The sequence below is a fragment of the Taudactylus pleione genome, unplaced genomic scaffold (genome assembly GCF_031769625.1).
Source record: "Taudactylus pleione unplaced genomic scaffold, aTauple2 ptg000464l, whole genome shotgun sequence".
Classification (NCBI taxonomy): domain Eukaryota; kingdom Metazoa; phylum Chordata; class Amphibia; order Anura; family Myobatrachidae; genus Taudactylus; species Taudactylus pleione.
Window position 1 is genome coordinate 158,086 of NW_028284866.1, and position 19,053 is coordinate 177,138.

The window sequence follows — 19,053 nt, forward strand, 5'->3', positions numbered from 1 at the left end:
AGTTCATGGATGAAACAATAGTGGCAATAAAAATATTTTAGCAATAATCTTTTAAAAGGTGGACAAACATATAGCTACTGTATAGTCTAGCAGTGAGCACTGCTTGTGCTGAATTCACAGACAATTAATATTATAGGGCTCTATGTACTATATTGGAGAGAGATAAGGTGAATGGATATAAAGTACCAACCAATCAGCTCCTGTCACTTTACAGGCTGTGTTTGAAATGTGACAGTTAGGAGCTGATTGGTTGGTACTTTATTTAAGTCCACTTTATCTCTCTCCAAGGCTTAGTACATAGACCCCATAGTCACAACATGACCTTCCAAATCACTGCTCATATGGATCCCTCCCAAATTCTGTCACATGTGTGTATGGAAGTGATACTAAAATGACGCCATTTAAATGATCCATTGAAATTCCTGCCAGTATCGTATTGCAGTCTTTGGATATGTAATACCATTATTAAGGTTAAACTACACTATCAATGCACTTAATATTATTGTATACTACTATACTATACTTTACATACATGAGGTATCTATACAGTATGTGATGCCTTATTAATCTGAAGTAAACATATGAAAGAAATACACAATTCTAAAAAATAAATTTTTTTTGTTCCAGTTGAGATCATTATTTTCTGCTGAATGGGAATTAATACGATGGAAAACACCGAATTTCCAGTCATGTCCTGAATACATGCTTTTCCTCAATATGTCCAACATACATCTCTTCTGGTGGGAGATGACATGAAAAAGATTCACATTTGAAAGCACCCAGGAATTATTCACCACAAGCATTTATCGGACTCTAGGATCCCTATGACTTGCCCTCGCCTTACGCCGCCATGGCACATGCTATTGAAATGGATGACAGTGAGATGACCAATGCTGTCTTGCCCGGGACTTCCAGGAGAGATTCTTCAGTTAGAACTCGGCAATTATTCCGGAGGTTGAACAGACAGGGAAATGGCCACCCCAAGGGACTTCGAGCCACATCTCCAATGGGAAGGGTCATTCTGATCAACTCTCCCTTAGAAGGTAAATCACAGGATGTTTTTACCTGCCTCTAATCTTCCATTGTTCTGTTGGGTATATACATACAGTATAATTGCCATAGATGAATAATGTATATATAACGCTAAAAACTTTATTATACTAGAAAAACATAGCCGAGTCATATCTGATCTATGGCCATTTGGCCTCCGTTGATGCCACTGCGTGATTGTAATTTAAAGATATCCAATAATGAAAAATTATCAATAAGGCAACATTGTGAGTGATTTAACATATCAGATAATAGAGGGGGCTTTGTTACAAGCACTTTCGTTAAAACATATTTCTCATCTACTCACAGCAGAAGCAGCCATCTTGTCGGTACAACCAATTCTGAGAAGAATGCAGATTTAGCAATGCCCTAGGACCTAGTGACATCACTCTGAACTAATACCTTAGTGATTTCACTTGTTCATGATGTATTAATATGGCTGAATATTAGTTCAGGAAAGGAAAAACAGCACTATGGTAATAGTAATAGCATTGCCTTAATTTTTTTAATAGTTCCCAGTAAATTGATAAACCTGCATTTAATCCAAACTGGATTAATTTTAGATTAAAGGTAATTGTATGTTATAGTTGTCGCCAAAAGTGACCAAAGATTACCCAGATATATCCAATAGACTGACCGCAATTATGACCCAAATTGAATGCATAGAATGCAACATATAAAGTGGCATATTGAAAGTCAAGACTGAAAAACGAGGGTTTATACTGTATTGTCTAACTACGTACAGCCTAGAGCCAGCAGCGGCAGGGAAACAATGGGCTGTATAGTGAATTGATGGTGAATGTCTGACTTACAGCACAGTTATACTTTCTGTTGCACTATTTACTTTTTTACCTATCATGGTACTTCTATATGAAGGTGCCGTCCACCCTCAAACAACTTTTAATTATTATTATTGATTATTTCTAAAACGCCATTAATTACGCAGCACTGTGCAAAGAATATTTGTCATTCACATCAATCTCTGTCCCAGTGGATCTTACAGTCTACAACATGGGGAGTACTCCACACTGATGATTTTAATTATAATCCTTTCTTTCTATGGCGCCATACGTAATTAAAAAGTGACTTATAATACAGAACATTGCAGGACACGGACAAGGGTTATATACATATGTCATCGGTTATAATACCCAAATAAGCAGCATGGCGGCAGAACTCAATGGTTTGGTGCCATTGTAGGCAGTGGAGAGGAAATGATGGTATAAGTGAGGGAAGTAGAAGCACATGAGGGAATCGGGCCCTACCTACAGTCTAAAGGAGTCTAGTTGGGATTCAAACTCATGCTGCAAAACTAACCACTGTGCTGCCGTGCTGCTTTAACTTTCACTTATTAATTTGTACATATTTGTATATTGCTTTGTCTTTGTGGATTGTTTCTTTGTTTCTACCAACGTCTTAATAAACTTCATGCTGTATTGTTTATTTAGATATAATGTTACTGTAGTAGACCTAATCCAGTCATTAGGCACCAGGAGGGATGATTAGGGTTAGGCACTTACCAGGAGGGTTAGGGTTAGGCACTAGAAGGGACGTTTAGTGTCAGGCACCTACCCCGACGGTTAGAGTTAGGCGCCAGGAGGGACTATTAGGGTTAGGCACCAAGGGAAGGGTTAGGGTGAAGATTAGGGCTAGAGGAAAAAAAAAACGCGTCGACCATTTGCGTGTCGACCTAATGACCATCTCGACCTTGTGTACCTGTCGACCTTCTTACTAGTCGACCTTTAGTGTGTCGACCTTCAGACCCTGTCAACCTATTGCCTGTCTAACTTCCATTGTCTACCTTTTTACTGTAGACCTAATGATCCACACCCGTAGCAGTAATTAAATGGCACAACCATGTTGATTTTGCATTCTAAACGACTGCTACTTTAAAACATTGCGTAGTCTCGCACAGTACATTTACCCCAAGGTCTGCTTTGCATTGGATACAGTTGTATCCACAGAATGGTTTTATATTGCATTTAAAGGCAAGAAAAATACTAAGGCTAATTAGACACTGGCATTGAAAAATAACATATGTTTAACTATAGGTTATTTGACTTTGCTTTAGTGAAGCTTTGAAATGCATAAATTACTGTGAGTGAAAGTTATGCTGCACCATAGTGCACTGTCTGATTCAGAGATGTATACTAACTCGATGGCTTACATACGTCTCTGATGGTGTGAGATCTGCGCATAGACAGATGCTGCCGGGATGTAGTCAGTATCCCAGCGTGCGGGATGTCGGCGGGCAAAATACCGGCGCCGAAATCACGACAGCGTTGGGATCCCGGCACCAGAATCCCAACCGCCGGCATCCCAAAGGTAAGTATTAGGCATTAGGGGGAGGGTTAGGGTACGGGGTTAGGGTTAGGCACTAGGGGGGAGAGGGAGTGTTAGGTTTAGGGTGCCAGGAGGGGGAGGTTAGGTTTAGGCACTAGGGGGTGAGATTAGGTTTAGGCACCGGAGAGGGAGTGTTAGGTTTAGGGTGCCAGGAGGGGGAGGTTAGGTTTAGGCACTAGGGGGGAGGTTAGGGTTAGGCATTAGGGGGAGGGTTAGGGTTAGGCACTAAGGGGAGAGGTTAGGTTTAGGCACCGGAGAGGGAGTGTTAGGTTCAGTGGCGTAACTAGGGTATTTGGAGCCCAGGGCAAATTTGAAAAGGGAGACCCCCCCCCATGTGCGCGTCAAAAAAATGGGCGTGGTCACTTAAAAATGGGGCGTGTCAACATGACACACCCCTTTATTTTCAAACTGAACATTCCTATCCATATGCAATTTAACCCCAGTAGTACCCCCAGTATGCAGTTGTGGTCCCTCTCATGCAGGCCCATAGTAGAGCCCCTTATACAGTATCCCCAGTAGTGGTCCCTCTTATACAGCCCCCAATTAGTTCCCCTTACTCAGTACCCCCAGTAGTGGCCCCCCCAAATGCAGTGCCCCACGTAGTGTTCCCCCTTATGCAGTGCCCCCAGTAGCAGTCCCCACAATGCAGTGCGCCCAGTAGCGGTATCCCCTTATGCAGTGCCCTTTTATATAGTGCCCCCAACTGTACTCCCCCCCATGCAGTTTTCCCAGTAGTGGTCCCCTTATGCAGGCACCCTGTAGTGATCCCCCCTATCTAGTGCCCCCTGTAGTGGTCCCCGCAGTGCCCCTAGCAGTAAGCCCCTTATATAGTGCCCCCAGCAGTAGTGTCCCCCCCTCCCATGCAGTGCCCCCAGTAGTGGTCCCCCTGATGCAGGCTCCCAGTAGTGACCCCCCCTATCCAGTGGTCTCTGTAGTGGCCCTTCCTATTATTGCCCCCATAAGTGGTCCCCCGAGTGCAGTGCCCCTTTTAGAATGCCCCCAGTGGTAGTCCCCCCCCAAGTAGTAGTCCCCAGTAGAGTAGCCCCCCCCCAGTAGAGGTCCTCCCAATGGCACCCCCAGTAGATGTCCCCCCCAGTAGATGTCCCCCCCAGTAGTAGCCAACCCCTCCCCCGTTGTGCAGATAGGTAAGGTTTAAAAATAAATAAATATATATAAAAATATACTTACCTGATTCCACGCTGCTCCTGTCCGCGATGCCGATGCCGCTCCCGCCCTCCAGTCCGCCCGGGCTGGCGCGCTCAGCATTATGGGACTGACGTCATGACGTCAGTCCCATTACCCACTGCAGGAGCCGGACGGAAGTCCGGCTCTTGCAGTGGGTGCTGCAGCAGTCAATGAGAGTCTATCTGACTCTCATTGGCTGCTGTTTAACACACGCATCGCCGCCAGCGCTGGCGGCGATGCGTGTGTTATGCACAGCCTGAGCCTGCCTCCTGGCGCTATTGGGCAAGTGCTCAGGGGGAGGGAACGGGCTCAGGCATGCAGCACAGGACCGGCGCTGGAAGCCTAGCGCCGGTCCTGTGCAAATGTGTAGCGCTGACCGCACTCCTTGCGGTCGGCGCTACACTGGCTATCTAGGGCGGGCGGGCCGGTACCGTGGCCGGCGGCGCCCCCCCCCCCCCCCCGCGCCGCCGGTCCAACGGCACCCAGGGCACGAACCCCGCTCGCCCTGCCCTAGTTACGCCACGGGTTAGGTTTAGGGTGCCAGGAGGGGGAGGTTAGGTTTAGGCACTATGGGGGGGGTTAGGTTTAGGCACCGGGGAGGGAGTGTTAGGTTTAGGGTCTAGGGGTGAGGTTAGGTTTAGGCACCAGGGAGGGAGTGTAGGGGGGTATGCAATCGGGAAGCCGGCTGACATTATACTGACAGCCGGCTTCCCAACTGTCATATCCCGGCGAGGGTGAAATGACCGGCGCCTAGATGTAGACGCCGGTCATTTTACCGATGCCGGGAGACCGGCGCCCGGCATCCCGATCCAAGTGAGGCCGGGCGCCGCTGCGGACAGCCATGGGGGTGGGAGGGTTAGGTTTAGGGTTCCCGGGGGGGACTTAGGGTTAGGCATCCCCCCAGGAGGTTAGGGTTAGGCACTGGGGGAAGGTTAGGGTTAGGCACCCCTAAGGAGGGTTAGGGTTAGGGGGGTTAGGTTAGGTTAGTTCATACTTACCTGGGGATGATCGGTATTTTCAGCCGTGTCGGCCTGCCGCTGTCAGGTTTTGTAATTCATATGTATTCCGTTAGGGGTAGGGGTAAGGGTTAGTCTTACCTTCTTTCCTTATGGGTGTCCGGATTCTGACTGTTGGGATGCAGCTGTCGGTATTCAGACCAGCAGCATCCCAAACACTGGGATCTCATACCAAACCCGATGCTTCCTTGTTCTGCGAGATCACTCGCAGTGCCCTTGCAACGCAGCTTGATTGACTGGCTGCGGCAGTTTAGGCAGCAGGCAGTGTTGCACAGAAGGGGGGGCTGGCGTCCTTGGACACCGCTCTACTGGCTTCCGCTTTGTGAAAACACCGGCCATCGATGGTCACGCACATGATCTGATGCTGCATCTTCGGACGCAGCAGGGTATCACAGAAGCCGGCAAGAGGCGTCTATTTACACAACAGCCTCATGCGGTATTAGCATGCTGTCATACTTACATATTGCTTTGACAGGAATTTCTATAGAGCTCCATTATATTTTACCTAGCGACTATGAAAGCTGTAGGCGATGGCGTTGATGCGAGGCACAGTAAATGCCAGTCAGTGAGCAGCTTGTACAGGTTCATTCTCTGGCATTATATTTCCGCAGCATCGTTTTCTGGGCCTGATTCAGAGATGGATGCATTTAGCATAGTCACCACATCTTTGTACGCAGGAACCGGGTTAAATCGCGCTGTGAATCTACGTCCAAGTACATAGCCACTGGCTTCGGCACACCCAGAAGATGTGGCCGACCTGTTTTCTGTAACACTTCCTGTCGCTGCCCCCAAACGCCAGCAGCGTCAAGCATGCTATGGTGTTTGGAGAACTGCAAACAACGTCGCAGCCCCAGATATGCATATGCACAGATCTAAAACATCGGGTCTACGTACATCTCTGAATTAGAGGTGCATGCACACTGGGCAATTATACTGAGCGACTGCACGATTACGACATCGTAATCGTGCAATCGCTCAGTAATCGTGCACTAGAAGTACGGAAACTACCAGCGATGCGTGCTCCCGCTGGTCGTTCCCAACATTGTCCATCTCCTGTCGATAACAGCCCAATCTGTCGATAACGACAGATTGGCCATGTTCAGTAATGATGGAGGGTGCCTACACTGACCGACTGATCGTTCAGTGTAGGTACTACAGCGGATCAGGAACGACTGACCGATTACGATGCCGTAATCGTGCAGTCTTTCCTAATCGCCCAGTGTGTACGCACCTTAGGCCCTATATGATTTATCATCCGTCTGATTCAGCACCTCTGTGTACAAGTCCTTTCTGTCCTGAAAAATATAGAAGGAAACCAGAAATAAATACATTGGGTTATTCTGGTCTAAAAGTGTTAATGTATTGGTCGGCGGAGGAAGTAGAAAGGGCTATTAACTCGCTCCCACTGGATAAAGCCCCAGGGCCCAGGTGGATATATTTCAAAATTTTACTAAACTATTAATGTGGATCTCGCCCCGGTTTTGGTGTCTGTGTTCAATCAAGCTTCCGCAAAGGGCAGTTTTCCATGGGAGATGCTGGAGACACAGGGCCTGATTCAGAGCCAATCGTAAGCGGCCGCTCGTTCGCTCTGAGCGATGTTCGCACAACTGCGCCAACCAGTCATTGCGGTCGGAAAGGGTGCACTGGCAAAACAGCGAGGGCCTGCTAATTTGAGTGACAGAATGAGGCATTTGTGGGCGGTAACAGGGGAAGGTGCTTGCAAACGGGGAGTGGAGATCCGAACGCAGGCGTGCCAAACGGTCAAAACAGGGGTTTAATGGGTGTGCATAATTAGTAAAGGAGCGTCATCGACCACGTCACTTGGTTGTCTTTTAGCCTGAACTGCTCGCAGTGGTTGCGGGAAGTAAAACCTACCACAAGCACTGCGAGCAGTTCAGACGCCTTTCGATGTACTCGATTAATCTAATAAATAGCGCAGATGACGCATGATGCGAATGGCCAGGGGGCGTCTTTACAAAATAGCGAGCGCATGTTTCGTTCACTCGCTCAGACATAGAGGCGTCAACAGACTACAAAGAGCGAGCGCTCTATTTAAATAGCCGGACCCTTTTTCTGAACGACCGTTCGCAAATAGCGTCTGGCTCTGAATCAGGCCCACAGATTATTGTGCCCTTCCTAAACCGGGAAGAAGCCCGGCCTCTGTTCACAATTTTCATCCAATTGCCTTGTTGAACACGGATTTTAAATTATATGTTAAATTGGTCGCTAAAAGATTGAGTACTCTGCTTCCCTCATTGATACATCCAGACCAGGTGGGATTCATAACAGGTTGGCAGGTCCCTGATAACACCCGCTGAGAGTTTAACATTATTGAGCACTGCAAGTAACGCAGAGAACCTCTGTTGCTCTCACTAGATGCCGAATAGGTATTTCACAGACTATCGCAAATGGTACTCGCCAGGGCTGCCCACTTTCCCCCATGCTTTTTGCATTTGCAGTCGAACCCCTGGCTGCAAAGATTAGAAGCATCAACTCCATACACAGTCCCTGTATTGGCTCCTTCCACAAGATCCGTCTGTTGGCGGACATTGGGTCTGATTCACTACCTATCGCAACTGCAATTTCGCACGCAATCAGCCGATTGTTGCCTTCTGCGCATGCGTATGCACCGTGTGTACGAACCGGCCACTGCGATCAGGACTGCGATCATAGTGACTACGCAGACCCATCTCAGAGTGATTGACAGGAAGTGCCGTTTGTTGGAGGTGACGGGGGGGGGGGGGGTCGGCAAAATGCTTGGGATTCCGGCGGTCAGAATCCAGACGCCAGCATCTCTCCAGGTAAGTAAGCCTAACCTAACCCTACCCCTAACCCTCCCTCCCCGTTGCCTAAACCTAACCTCTCCCCTAGTACCTAAACCTAACCACCCACGCAGCCTAAACCTAACCCTCCCCCTAACCCCAATACTTACCTTCGGGATGCTGGCGGTCGAGATTCCAGCGTTGACATTCTGAACGCCAGAATCCCAGCGGTCGGGATTATGGGCCTGATTCAGAGCTGAACGCTCTGACCAGAGAGCTCGCTCTGAATCAGGGCCCTCCTACCTTTTTTTGGAGCATCCTCATGGGTTACCACCCACAGCTTATGCGAGCGTCCATGATGATGGTATCGCGACCATCGGGCTTGCGACGGAGACCCTGCAGTAGGGTCTCGCTGCCGCAAGCCCTGTAGTGATTTTGGCTCTATCAGAGCCAAAATCACTCCCACTGACATCACTAGTGATGTCAGTGGGGCCGGCTTGAGACGGTAGGCTTTCCCATGGGAACGCCTCCGTCTGGCAGGCACGCCCCCGGCACGCCCACCAAAGGGGGCGCGCTGTCAATCAACATCGACAGCACACCCCTTTGGTGCGAGACCCGGAGCTATGGTGAGCCCGTCGCTCGCCGGGTCTCGCGCATGCGAAGTGGGGAACATCGACCCGCTTGCGAGCGTTCTGCCGCTCGCTCACGGGTCTGAATGACCCCCTATGACCGCATCCCACATGTTACAGCAGATAAATGCAGAGCGAAGAAACATATGGGGCTAAATATAATAGTGTGGAAGTTCTAACATTCTCGCAAAAAAGGTGCAAGTTGCAAACTCGCATATGTAATTGGTTGCGAGAACATGCAAACTCGCACTAAACTTGCATTTCCACTTCTTGCATGGCCAAAACTTGCATCCAGATGTTTTCCCATTAAAAATATACAACTCACTGGATTTAATAGGGTGCAAGTTTAAACTTGCACAAATCTAGTAAAAAAAAAATTCCAAAATGAATACACCTGCTTCAGGCTACCGAGTTTAGCCTCACTAGCAGCGTGTTTAGTAGAAAGTTTAAATTACAAGAAAAAAAAATTATGTCCCCCCCCCCCCCCTAAAAAAAAAAAAAAAAGAATAACCAGCACCGATCTCTGTGAGCCAGTCCTGGTTATTAAAATATGGGGAAAAAACATAGGGGTCCCCCATAATTTCATCAACCAACATCAGGGTTGCAATAAAATATTACAACCCTCAGTGTGTATGTTTTGTCTTTATTTTAATATTTCTTTCACAGTAGCACTACAGGTACCAGTGGGCCCTTAATGCCCAGACTTGGGTTCTCCAGGTGCCAACAAGCGGGGCAGGCTTGCTTGGACCTTTCATTCCCCTGTAAAGGATAATATTATTCTATTTTTTACACAATCAACTCCGCACCCACTACCCAGGGATGGAGTATGCTTGGGGGAGACCCCTTTATTTCGGGGGTCTCCACTTCCGAGGAATGCCCGGCCTGGGCTGACTAGTGTGGGGTTGTGAATGCTATGGCCGGTTACCCCGTCAAGTGTGTCTCCCTACTGTTGCATTACACCCCTGTTAGTTAGAGCCCGGGGGGACCCCTACTCATTTTGTACCCCATATTTCCACAACCAGGACCAGCTTACAGAGCCTGGTGCTGGTTATGCTTTTTTGGGGGGGACCTCACGTAATTTTTTTATTTTAACACTTTCTTTCACTTTTAGCACACAGAAGCCTACACGTATCTTACTGATCTGTGCAGGCTTCTGTCAAACACGCTGCTGCCAATGGTTACATTGGCTAACTTGCACCTTGTAATGAAACTCACATTACAATTTGCGAGTTTTACTACAGTAACAACAACATAAAACTCACATGGACTCGCATTTCGGATCAACGCACAACCTTAGAACTTGCAGACTTTAACATACTGCGAGTTTTGGCGCAATCTCACGTCTACACACAGCGAGATGATGCAAATCCATACTCGCACTAAAACTTGCAGCCTATTACATTTTGTCCATGAAGTTAACCAACCTGGGTTGACCCTTTCACACCAAACTTGGACCCGGGTTGCACCAGCAATAACTCGGGTTAGAAGTTTGGTGGAAAAGTGGTATTAAGTGTTGTTTTATAACTTGAACACTAATAACACTGAGCATTGCCTTTTAATGTAGCTCCCTCTTTGTTATCTAATCTCTGAAACACCTGTAAATACGCCTGGCAATCCCAATATCTACAGCTGGGTACACACACAGACAGATATATTGGCCGATCAATTGATCGGCCAGTATCTCTGGTGCCCGTTGGCCAGTGTGTACCAGCGATATATGTCTGTGAACGACGTCATTCACAGACATATCGCGTTGGCTGTGCTGCACAACCGATGGACAGATGTATCTGCAGACATACCTGTCCACCGGCAAGTGTGTACGGGCGATCTGACGACTGCCCGTATACATGCAGCCGCGGGGAGGGTGACGGACCGACCTGCCCCCCGGCCAGCGGGATACACGGCTGCTTGGAAGATGATGGCCGTTCAGTGTATATGAACGACCATCATCTACAGATGTATCTGCAGATCACTCGATCTGCAGATATATCTGCTAGGTGTATACCCACCTTTAGAGTTCTATGTACTAAGCCTTCGGGGGAGTTGTACTAAGGCCCGTATTCAATTTGAGCTGAGCTGCGATACTTTTTCGCCTCCCGGACTTTTTACCTACATCACATGTTTTGTAGGCGGAAAAGCATCGTGCACGTGCCCGTGTATTACCGTACTCAATTTGAAAGTAGGCAAAAACGGGACCCGGCGGAACTTAAACAAGCGGAAAGTACTGACAGATATCGGGAAATCAGCCTGACACCCCCCAAAAGATACTCTGACATGGGGGTTCCCTATGATACCCCCCAATTTGGCTTGCTGAAGGTATTTGGTGTTTTTAAACGGGCTCAATAGCTGCTAAATAGCTGTTTTCTATACGTGGAGCAGAATAGTATTCAGGAGATAATAATTTATCCCAGCAAATTTGGGGTACTGTAAATGGTGTCAGCATATTTTAAAGTTGCTAAAGTGAGTTTGAAAAAATCGTGAAAAATCCACCTGCCGGAAGCCCCTGCAATGAAAAAAACACCTGGGCCATACATGGGCCCCCCCCCCAAAGTCAAGTTCGCTATTTTTTTACTTTGTCCCCCAACATTTTTTTTTTGCCCCCAAATTCAAAGTGTTTTTTTTGGGGTGTTCTTAAGTCTTTTGTAAAAAAAAAATTTGACACAGTTTACCTTTGGGGGACTGTCTGAAGGCTGCATGGGGGTTCCCGCAACGTTGCACCCCAAAACCCCAATTCTGCACTTTTTTTCGCCTGCTATTCATAGGCGAAACTTTTCGCCTAGTACATTGCATTTACTTTCCGCCTAGGCAGAAAGTCTTTCAAATTGAATACGGAGTAAAATCAAAACAGGCGAAAATGACGTCATTGGTGAAAAGTTTCCGGCAAAAACACGTGAAAACGGCTTTTCGCTCCAAATTGATTACGGGCCTTAGGACCTCATTCAGAGCCGGACGTTCGTTCAGAAAAAAGGGGTGGCTATTCAAATGAACCGTTCGCTCTTTGCGGTCTGTTCACGCCTCTATGTCTGAATGAGCGAACAAAACTTGCGGTCGTTTTTTGGATAACTACGCCCCCTGGCCGCTCGCATCCTACGTCATATCCGCTATTTATTAGATTAATCGAGTACATCGACCAGCGTATGAACTGCTCGCTATTCTTGTGGTTGGTTTTTCCTACCACTATCTTGCGAGCAGTTCTGACTATAAAATAACCCAGTGACGTGGTCATTGACGCTGCTGTATTAATTATGCACACCCATAAAACGCCCATTTTGACCTTTAAGCACGCCTGCGTTCGGATCTCCACTCCCCGTTTTCAAGCACCTTCCCGTTACCACCCACATACGCCTCCTCCTGTCACTCAAAATAGCAGGCATTCGCTATTTAGCGAACAAACGATTTTCGGTCGCACTGACTGGTTCGCGCATGCATATTATGATCCATACGCATGCGCAGTTGGGCAAACATCGCTCGGAACGAACGAGCGGCTGCTTACGAGCGGCTCTGAATCAGGCCCTTAGTCTTGGAGAGTGATAAAATGGAGAGAGATAAGCTGGGTACACATTAGACCAGAGGTGGGAAATAAGCGTCCCTCTAGCTGTTGTTGAACTACAAATTCCAGCATGCCTTGCAACAGTTTTAGCATGGCCAAATAGTAAAACTGTGGCAGGACTTCCTGGGATGCGTAGTTCTTAAACAGCTGGGGGGCGCTCCTCTTGTGAGCCGGAATTAATTAGAGGTGATTACGAATCCATACTTATGCTGGACATACACTATACAATTATCTGTCAGATATCTGTCCAATCTGGCTGGTTGGATGAAAACCAGGTAATGTATGGGAGCAAATGAGATTCGACCATCTGGTCCTAAACACATGAAAATGGACAAAAACGATTGTTCAAATTGGTTAAATATGTTTGATTTAACTAATTTGTCTGCACAAACTTTTTTGACTGTTTTCCAGTGTTCATGAGCAAATGGTCAATTATCATTTGATCCTATACATTGCCAGGTTTTCATTCCAACCAGCCAGATTGGGCAGATATCTGAGAGATAATTGTATAGCGTAAGCCCAGCTTTGGAGTGTGTCCTCACAAAGGACTGGATGTTTCAGGAAGTTTCATGGATGGGTAGGTTTGCTGCGATATAAATGATCCTGCTTCCAAAATTATTGTACTTATTTCACACCATCCCTAGAATACAGCCCAAATCTTTGTGCAATAAGTGTTGTTCCGTGATGTAGATTGGCTAAGAGTACTATGTTTCTTCCCAAGCTGGAAGACGGTTTGGCATTTCCAATCTTGAAAAGTATCAGATAGCCCCAGATTTATCAACGCGTGATATTCTTGTTATCACTCGTTACTAATCTTAAACAGTGCTATAATCAGCTCCTAACTGCCTTTTTTGATACATATGACAGTCAGGAGCTGATTGGTTGGAGCACCATTTAAGATTAGTAACGAGTGATAACAAGAATACCACTCATTGATAAATGAATGAGTCAAGCTAGAGATTGGTTTGCGAGGGCCTCCCCTAAACCTTGGGTTGTCTTAGAGCGCAAACTGATACTTCCCTACTTTTAGATTTGTTATGGCTCCCTGGGTCTAGCAAGCCTTCGGGATTGGTATTGTCTATGGTGGTATTGGCTATGATAGTGGCTAGGCACCAGTTAGTGATAGCAGCTAAACCAGAAGTTCCCAAACTCAGTTCTCAATGCACCCTAACGGTCCAGGTTTTAAGGATATCCATGGTTGAGCACAGATGATTAAATCAAAAGATTGAGGTACTAATTAAGTCACCTTTGCCCAAGCATGGTCATCCTTAAAACCTGGATCGTTGGTGTGCCTTGAGGACCGAGTTTGGGAACCTCTGCTCTAAGGACATTTTGCTACCCTCTCCGGCTCTCTCATTGTCAGGAATAGCTAACGTGATACTAGATTTACAGCTGGACTTTTGTTTGGTCTTGTCATGGCCTTTCCACATTGGGAGACATTATGTGTGCCACCGGGTTACTTCCGTTCTCTCATTTACAGTCTGAATATGCTGTCCCTGCCCAAGACAACTATAGATACTTACAATTGAGACATTGGCTACAGAGTATGACTCGCCCGATTCTTAGAAAACCTGTTTTTCCTGCGTACGTTATGGCAAAGTTCAGAACTATTCGACATGAAGGGGTAATTATTTGGTGGTACCGCCTACAAGTAACCGATGCCAGGAGGAGCAAACTCCCCTGCCAACTTAAATGGGAACATGATCTTTCTCAGACAGTGTCTACAATATTCTGCAGCAGTTTTAAGATGTCTTGATGCATCAATGATGCGGAAATGTTTTATAAATTGATTCACCCCGGACAGACAACATACCATCTGGCCCTCTATATCTAAATTTTATTGGAGAAATTGTGGACAAGTGCGGGGAATTTTCCATATATTTTGTGATTGTCTACTCCTCCAGTCTATTTGGTTAGTGGTCTTTTCCTTAATTAGACAGAAAATGGGGGTATCAATATTTATTATTACCCTGGAGAGATTTCTTCAGGAGATAGGTATCTTATGGGCTATATTCTTGTAGCCGCAAAGGAGGGCATTGCACAGTTATAGAGATCCACTTCTATACTTAGCTTAAAAGTTATGGAAGAGAAGATACAGAGGTATTTCGAATTTGAAACAGCAGATTGTAAATATTCTTCTTCAGCCTCCTCTCCTTTCTGAGATGGTCTGGATGGAGTAAATATCAGGAAACAGGGAGGTTCATCTAACCTTGCTCAGGTAGTTGATTTAAGTATTTTAGACTCCCCTCACTCTAATTCATGAGATGCAGTTATTGATTATTGATAATTTACTGTGTTTACTGTCTATGGAAGCCTCCAAATGCTTACAGCATTTACTAATGTCTACTGTGTTATTTAACTTTTTCTGCTTGAATCCTGGTTATGTACATAAACTGTGTTCACTTTCCTTGGGCCTCGGCCCACCTTCTTGTTTGTTCCCCTATATTTCCTTTTCTGTTCCCTGTTCTCTTGTGTTAAAAATTCAATAAAAACTGATGTTTAAAAAAAAAATTGTCAATGTGTGATATCTGTATAAATTGTTACATTCTGTCATTGTTATAAAGTCATTATAATCACAGTACAAATGTATCAATCACTTTGCAGCCACCAGCGATGAGAGCGACTCAATCCTTGCTATCACAGTAGACAAAAGTCCTGATGGAAGGTTGGGGTTCAGTGTCCGAGGGGGATCCGAGCATGGACTTGGGATATTTGTCAGTAAAGTGGAAGAAGGAAGCAGTGCTGGTAAGATAGATCACTTTATTATGTAGCTAACAGATGTGCATAAAGGCGATCAGACACAACTGAGCGGCAAGAAGCCTACTTCTACGGTTTGCGTACAACTCCAATGGTGGGGAGCCTGCACTTGTATAGAATGGGTCCTGCGTCGTTGCACGCAGTGCCCCCTGAGCCGCAGCCTGACTGACAGACTGCAGCTGTTTCGGGGTGGTGCCCTCGTTTTCTGGGAGTGCTGCTACCCTGTGCAATACCGTACAACTCTGAATCAGGCCCAGAGTGTCATATATCATTATTAAAGGTGCAATCTTCTCCTTCAATGGAATTTTTTTTTTTTTAACTCTAAAGTTACTGTTTTGCATTTTGTGAAGTGTCTCTGGGTCCCAACATTATTTATTGTTTTGGTCTCCTCCCAGGCCCATTAAATGCCCCTCAGTCCTCCCCAAATGCCCCTTAAATACCCATCGGAATGGTAAGAGAGGTGTACAGTAGAATGGAGAGAGGTGTAGTGACAGATCTCTGTATGTGGAGTTAGTACAGGAATAGTAGAGAGGTGTAGTGACAGATCTGCGTATGTGGAGTTAGTACAGGAATAGTAGAGAGGTGTAGTGACAGAGCTGTGTATATGGAGTTAGTACAGAAATAGTAGAGAGGTGTAGTGACAGATCTGTGTATGTGGAGTTAGTACAGCAATAGTAGAGAGGTGTAGTGACAGCTGCGTATGTGAAATTAGTAAAGGAATAGTAGAGAGGTGTAGTGACAGAGCTGCGTATGTGAACTTAGTACAGCAATAGTAAACAGATGTAGTGACAGAGCTGTTTTTGTGGAGTAAGTACAGGAGTAGTAGAGAGGTGTAGTGATAGAGCTGCATATGTGAAGTTAGTACAGGAATAGTAGAGAGGTGTAGTGACAGCTGTATATGTGGAGTAAGTACAGGAACAGTAGATAGGTGTAGTGACAGAGCTGCGTATGTGGAGTTAGTACAGGAATAGTAGAGAAGTGTAGTGACAGAGCTGCGTATGTGAAGATAGTACAGGAATAGTAGAGAGGTGTAGTGACAGCTGTGTATGTGGAGTTAGTACAGGAATAGTAGAGGGGTGTAGTGACAGAGCTGTGTATGTGGAGTTAGTACAGGATTAGTAGAGAGGTGTAGTGACAGAGCTGTGTATATGGAGTTAGTGCAGGAATAGTAGAGAGGTGTAGTGACAGAGCTGCATATATGGAGTTAGTATAGGAATAGTAGAGAGGTGTAGTAACAGAGGTGCGTATATGGAGTTAGTGCAGGAATAGTAGAGAGGTGTAGTGACAGACCTGTGTATGTGAAGTTAGTACAGGAATAGTAGAGAGGTGTAGTGACGGAGCTGCGTATGTGGAATCAGTACAGGAATAGTATGAAAGTTTAGTGACAGCTGTGTACATGGAGTTAGTGCAGAAATAGTAGAGAGGTGTAGTGACAGAGCTGCGTATGTGAAGTTAGTACAGCAATAGTAGATAAATGTAGTGACAGAGCTGTGTATGTGAAGTTAGTACACGATTAGTAGAGAGGTGTAGTGACAGAGCTGCGTATGTGAAGTTAGTACAGGAATAGTAGAGAGGTGTAGTGACAGAGCTGTGTATGTGGAGTTAGTACAGGAATAGTAGAGAGGTGTAGCGACAGAGCTGCGTATGTGGACTTAGTACAGGAATAGTAGAGAGGTGTAGTGACAGACCTGTGTATGTGAAGTTAGTACAGGAATAGTAGAGAAGTGTAGTGACAGAGCTGCGTATATGGAGTCAGTACAGCAATAGTAGATAGATGTAGTGACAGAGCTGTGTATGTGAAGTTAGTACAGGATTAGTAGAGAGGTGTAGTGACAGAGCTGCGTATGTGAAATTAGTACAGGAATAGTAGAGAGGTGTAGCGACAGAGCTGCGTATGTGGACTTAGTACAGGAATAGTAGAGAGGTGTAGTGACAGACCTGTGTATGTGAAGTTAGTACAGGAATAGTAGAGAAGTGTAGTGACAGAGCTGCGTATATGGAGTCAGTACAGCAATAGTAGATAGATGTAGTGACAGAGCTGCGTATGTGAAATTAGTACAGGAATAGTATAGAGGTGTAGTGACAGAGCTGCATATGTGAAGTTAGTACAGGAATAGTATAGAGGTGTAGTGACAGAGCTGCATATGTGAAGTTAGTACAGGAATAGTAGAGAGGTGTAGTGACAGAGCTGTGTATATGGAGTTAGTGCAGGAATAGCAGAGAGGTGTAGTGACAGAGCTGCATATATGGAGTTAGTATAGGAATAGTAGAGAGGTGTAGTAACAGAGGTGCGTATATGGAAATAGTACAGGAATAGTAGAGAGGTGTAGTGACAGAGCTGTGTATGTGAAGTTAGTACAGGAATAGTAGAGAGGTGTAGTAACAGCTGTGTATGTGAAGTTAGTACAGGAATAGTAGAGAGGTGTAGTGACGGAGCTGCGTATGTGGAATCAGTACAGGAATAGTATGAAAGTTTAGTGACAGCTGTGTACATGGAGTTAGTACAGGAATAGTAGAGAGGTGTAGTGACAGAGCTGCGTATGTGGAGTCAGTACAGCAATAGTAGAGAGGTATAGTGACAGAGCTGCGTATGTGAAGTTATTACAGGAATAGTAGAGATGTGTAGTGACAGAGCTGCATATGTGAAGTTAGTACAGGAATAGTAGAGAGGTGTAGTGACAGAGCTGCGTATGTGGAGTCAGTACAGCAATAGTAGAGAGGTGTAGTGACAGAGCTGCGTATGTGAAGTTAGTACAGGAATAATAGAGAGGTGTAGTGACAGAGCTGCGTATGTGAAATTAGTACAGCAATAGTAGAGATGTGTAGTGACAGAGCTGCATATGTGAAGTTATTACAGGAATAGTGGAGATGTGTAGTGACAGAGCTGCATATGTGAAGTTAGTACAGGAATAGTAGAGAGGTGTAGTGACAGAGCTGCGTATGTGGAGTCAGTACAGCAATAGTAGAGAGGTGTGGTGACAGACCTGTGTATGTGAAGTTAGTACAGGAATAATAGAGAGGTGTAGTGACAGAGCTGCGTATGTGAAATTAGTACAGCAATAGTAGAGATGTGTAGTGACAGAGCTGCATATGTGAAGTTAGTACAGGAATAATAGAGAGGTGTAGTGACAGAGCTGCGTATGTGAAATTAGTACAGGAATAGTAGAGAGGTGTAGTGACAGAGCTGCGTATGTGAAGTTAGTACAGGAATAGTAAACAGATATAGTGACAGAGCTGCATATGTGGAGTAAGTACAGGAACAGTAGATAGGTGTAGTGACAGAGCTGCGTATGTGGAGTTAGTACAGAAATAGTAGAGAAGTGTAGTGACAGAGCTGCGTATGTGAAGATAGTACAGGAATAGTAGAGAGGTGTAGTGACAGCTGTGTATGTGGAGTTAGTACAGGAATAGTAGAGAGGTGTATTGACAGAGCTGTGTATGTGGAGTTAGTACAGGATTAGTAGAGAGGTGTAGTGACAGAGCTGTGTATATGGAGTTAGTGCAGGAATAGCAGAGAGGTGTAGTAACAGAGGTGCGTATATGGAGTTAGTGCAGGAATAGTAGAGAGGTGTAGTGACAGAGCTGTGCATGTGAAATTAGTACAGGATCAGTAGAGAGGTGTAGTGACAGAGCTGTGTATATGGAATTAGTATAGGAATTGTAGAGAGGTGTAGTAACAGAGCTGTGTATGTGGAGTCAGTACAGCAATAGTAGATAGATGTACTGACAGAGCTGTGTATGTGAAGTTAGTACAGGATTAG

The 19,053-nt window shown here is 45.7% G+C and overlaps 1 protein-coding gene across 1 annotated transcript in view; it reads left to right on the plus strand.

Moving 5' to 3' along the window:
* The first annotated feature begins 850 nt into the window (after positions 1–850).
* PDZD7 (PDZ domain containing 7) overlaps positions 851–19,053 on the plus strand; it is a 113,312-nt gene continuing 95,109 nt past the window's right edge. Inside the window, exons 1-2 of the mRNA XM_088448670.1 lie at positions 851–1,043; positions 15,140–15,280. Coding sequence (XP_088304796.1) covers positions 851–1,043; positions 15,140–15,280 — 334 coding nt within the window. The remainder of the gene's footprint in view (positions 1,044–15,139; positions 15,281–19,053) is intronic.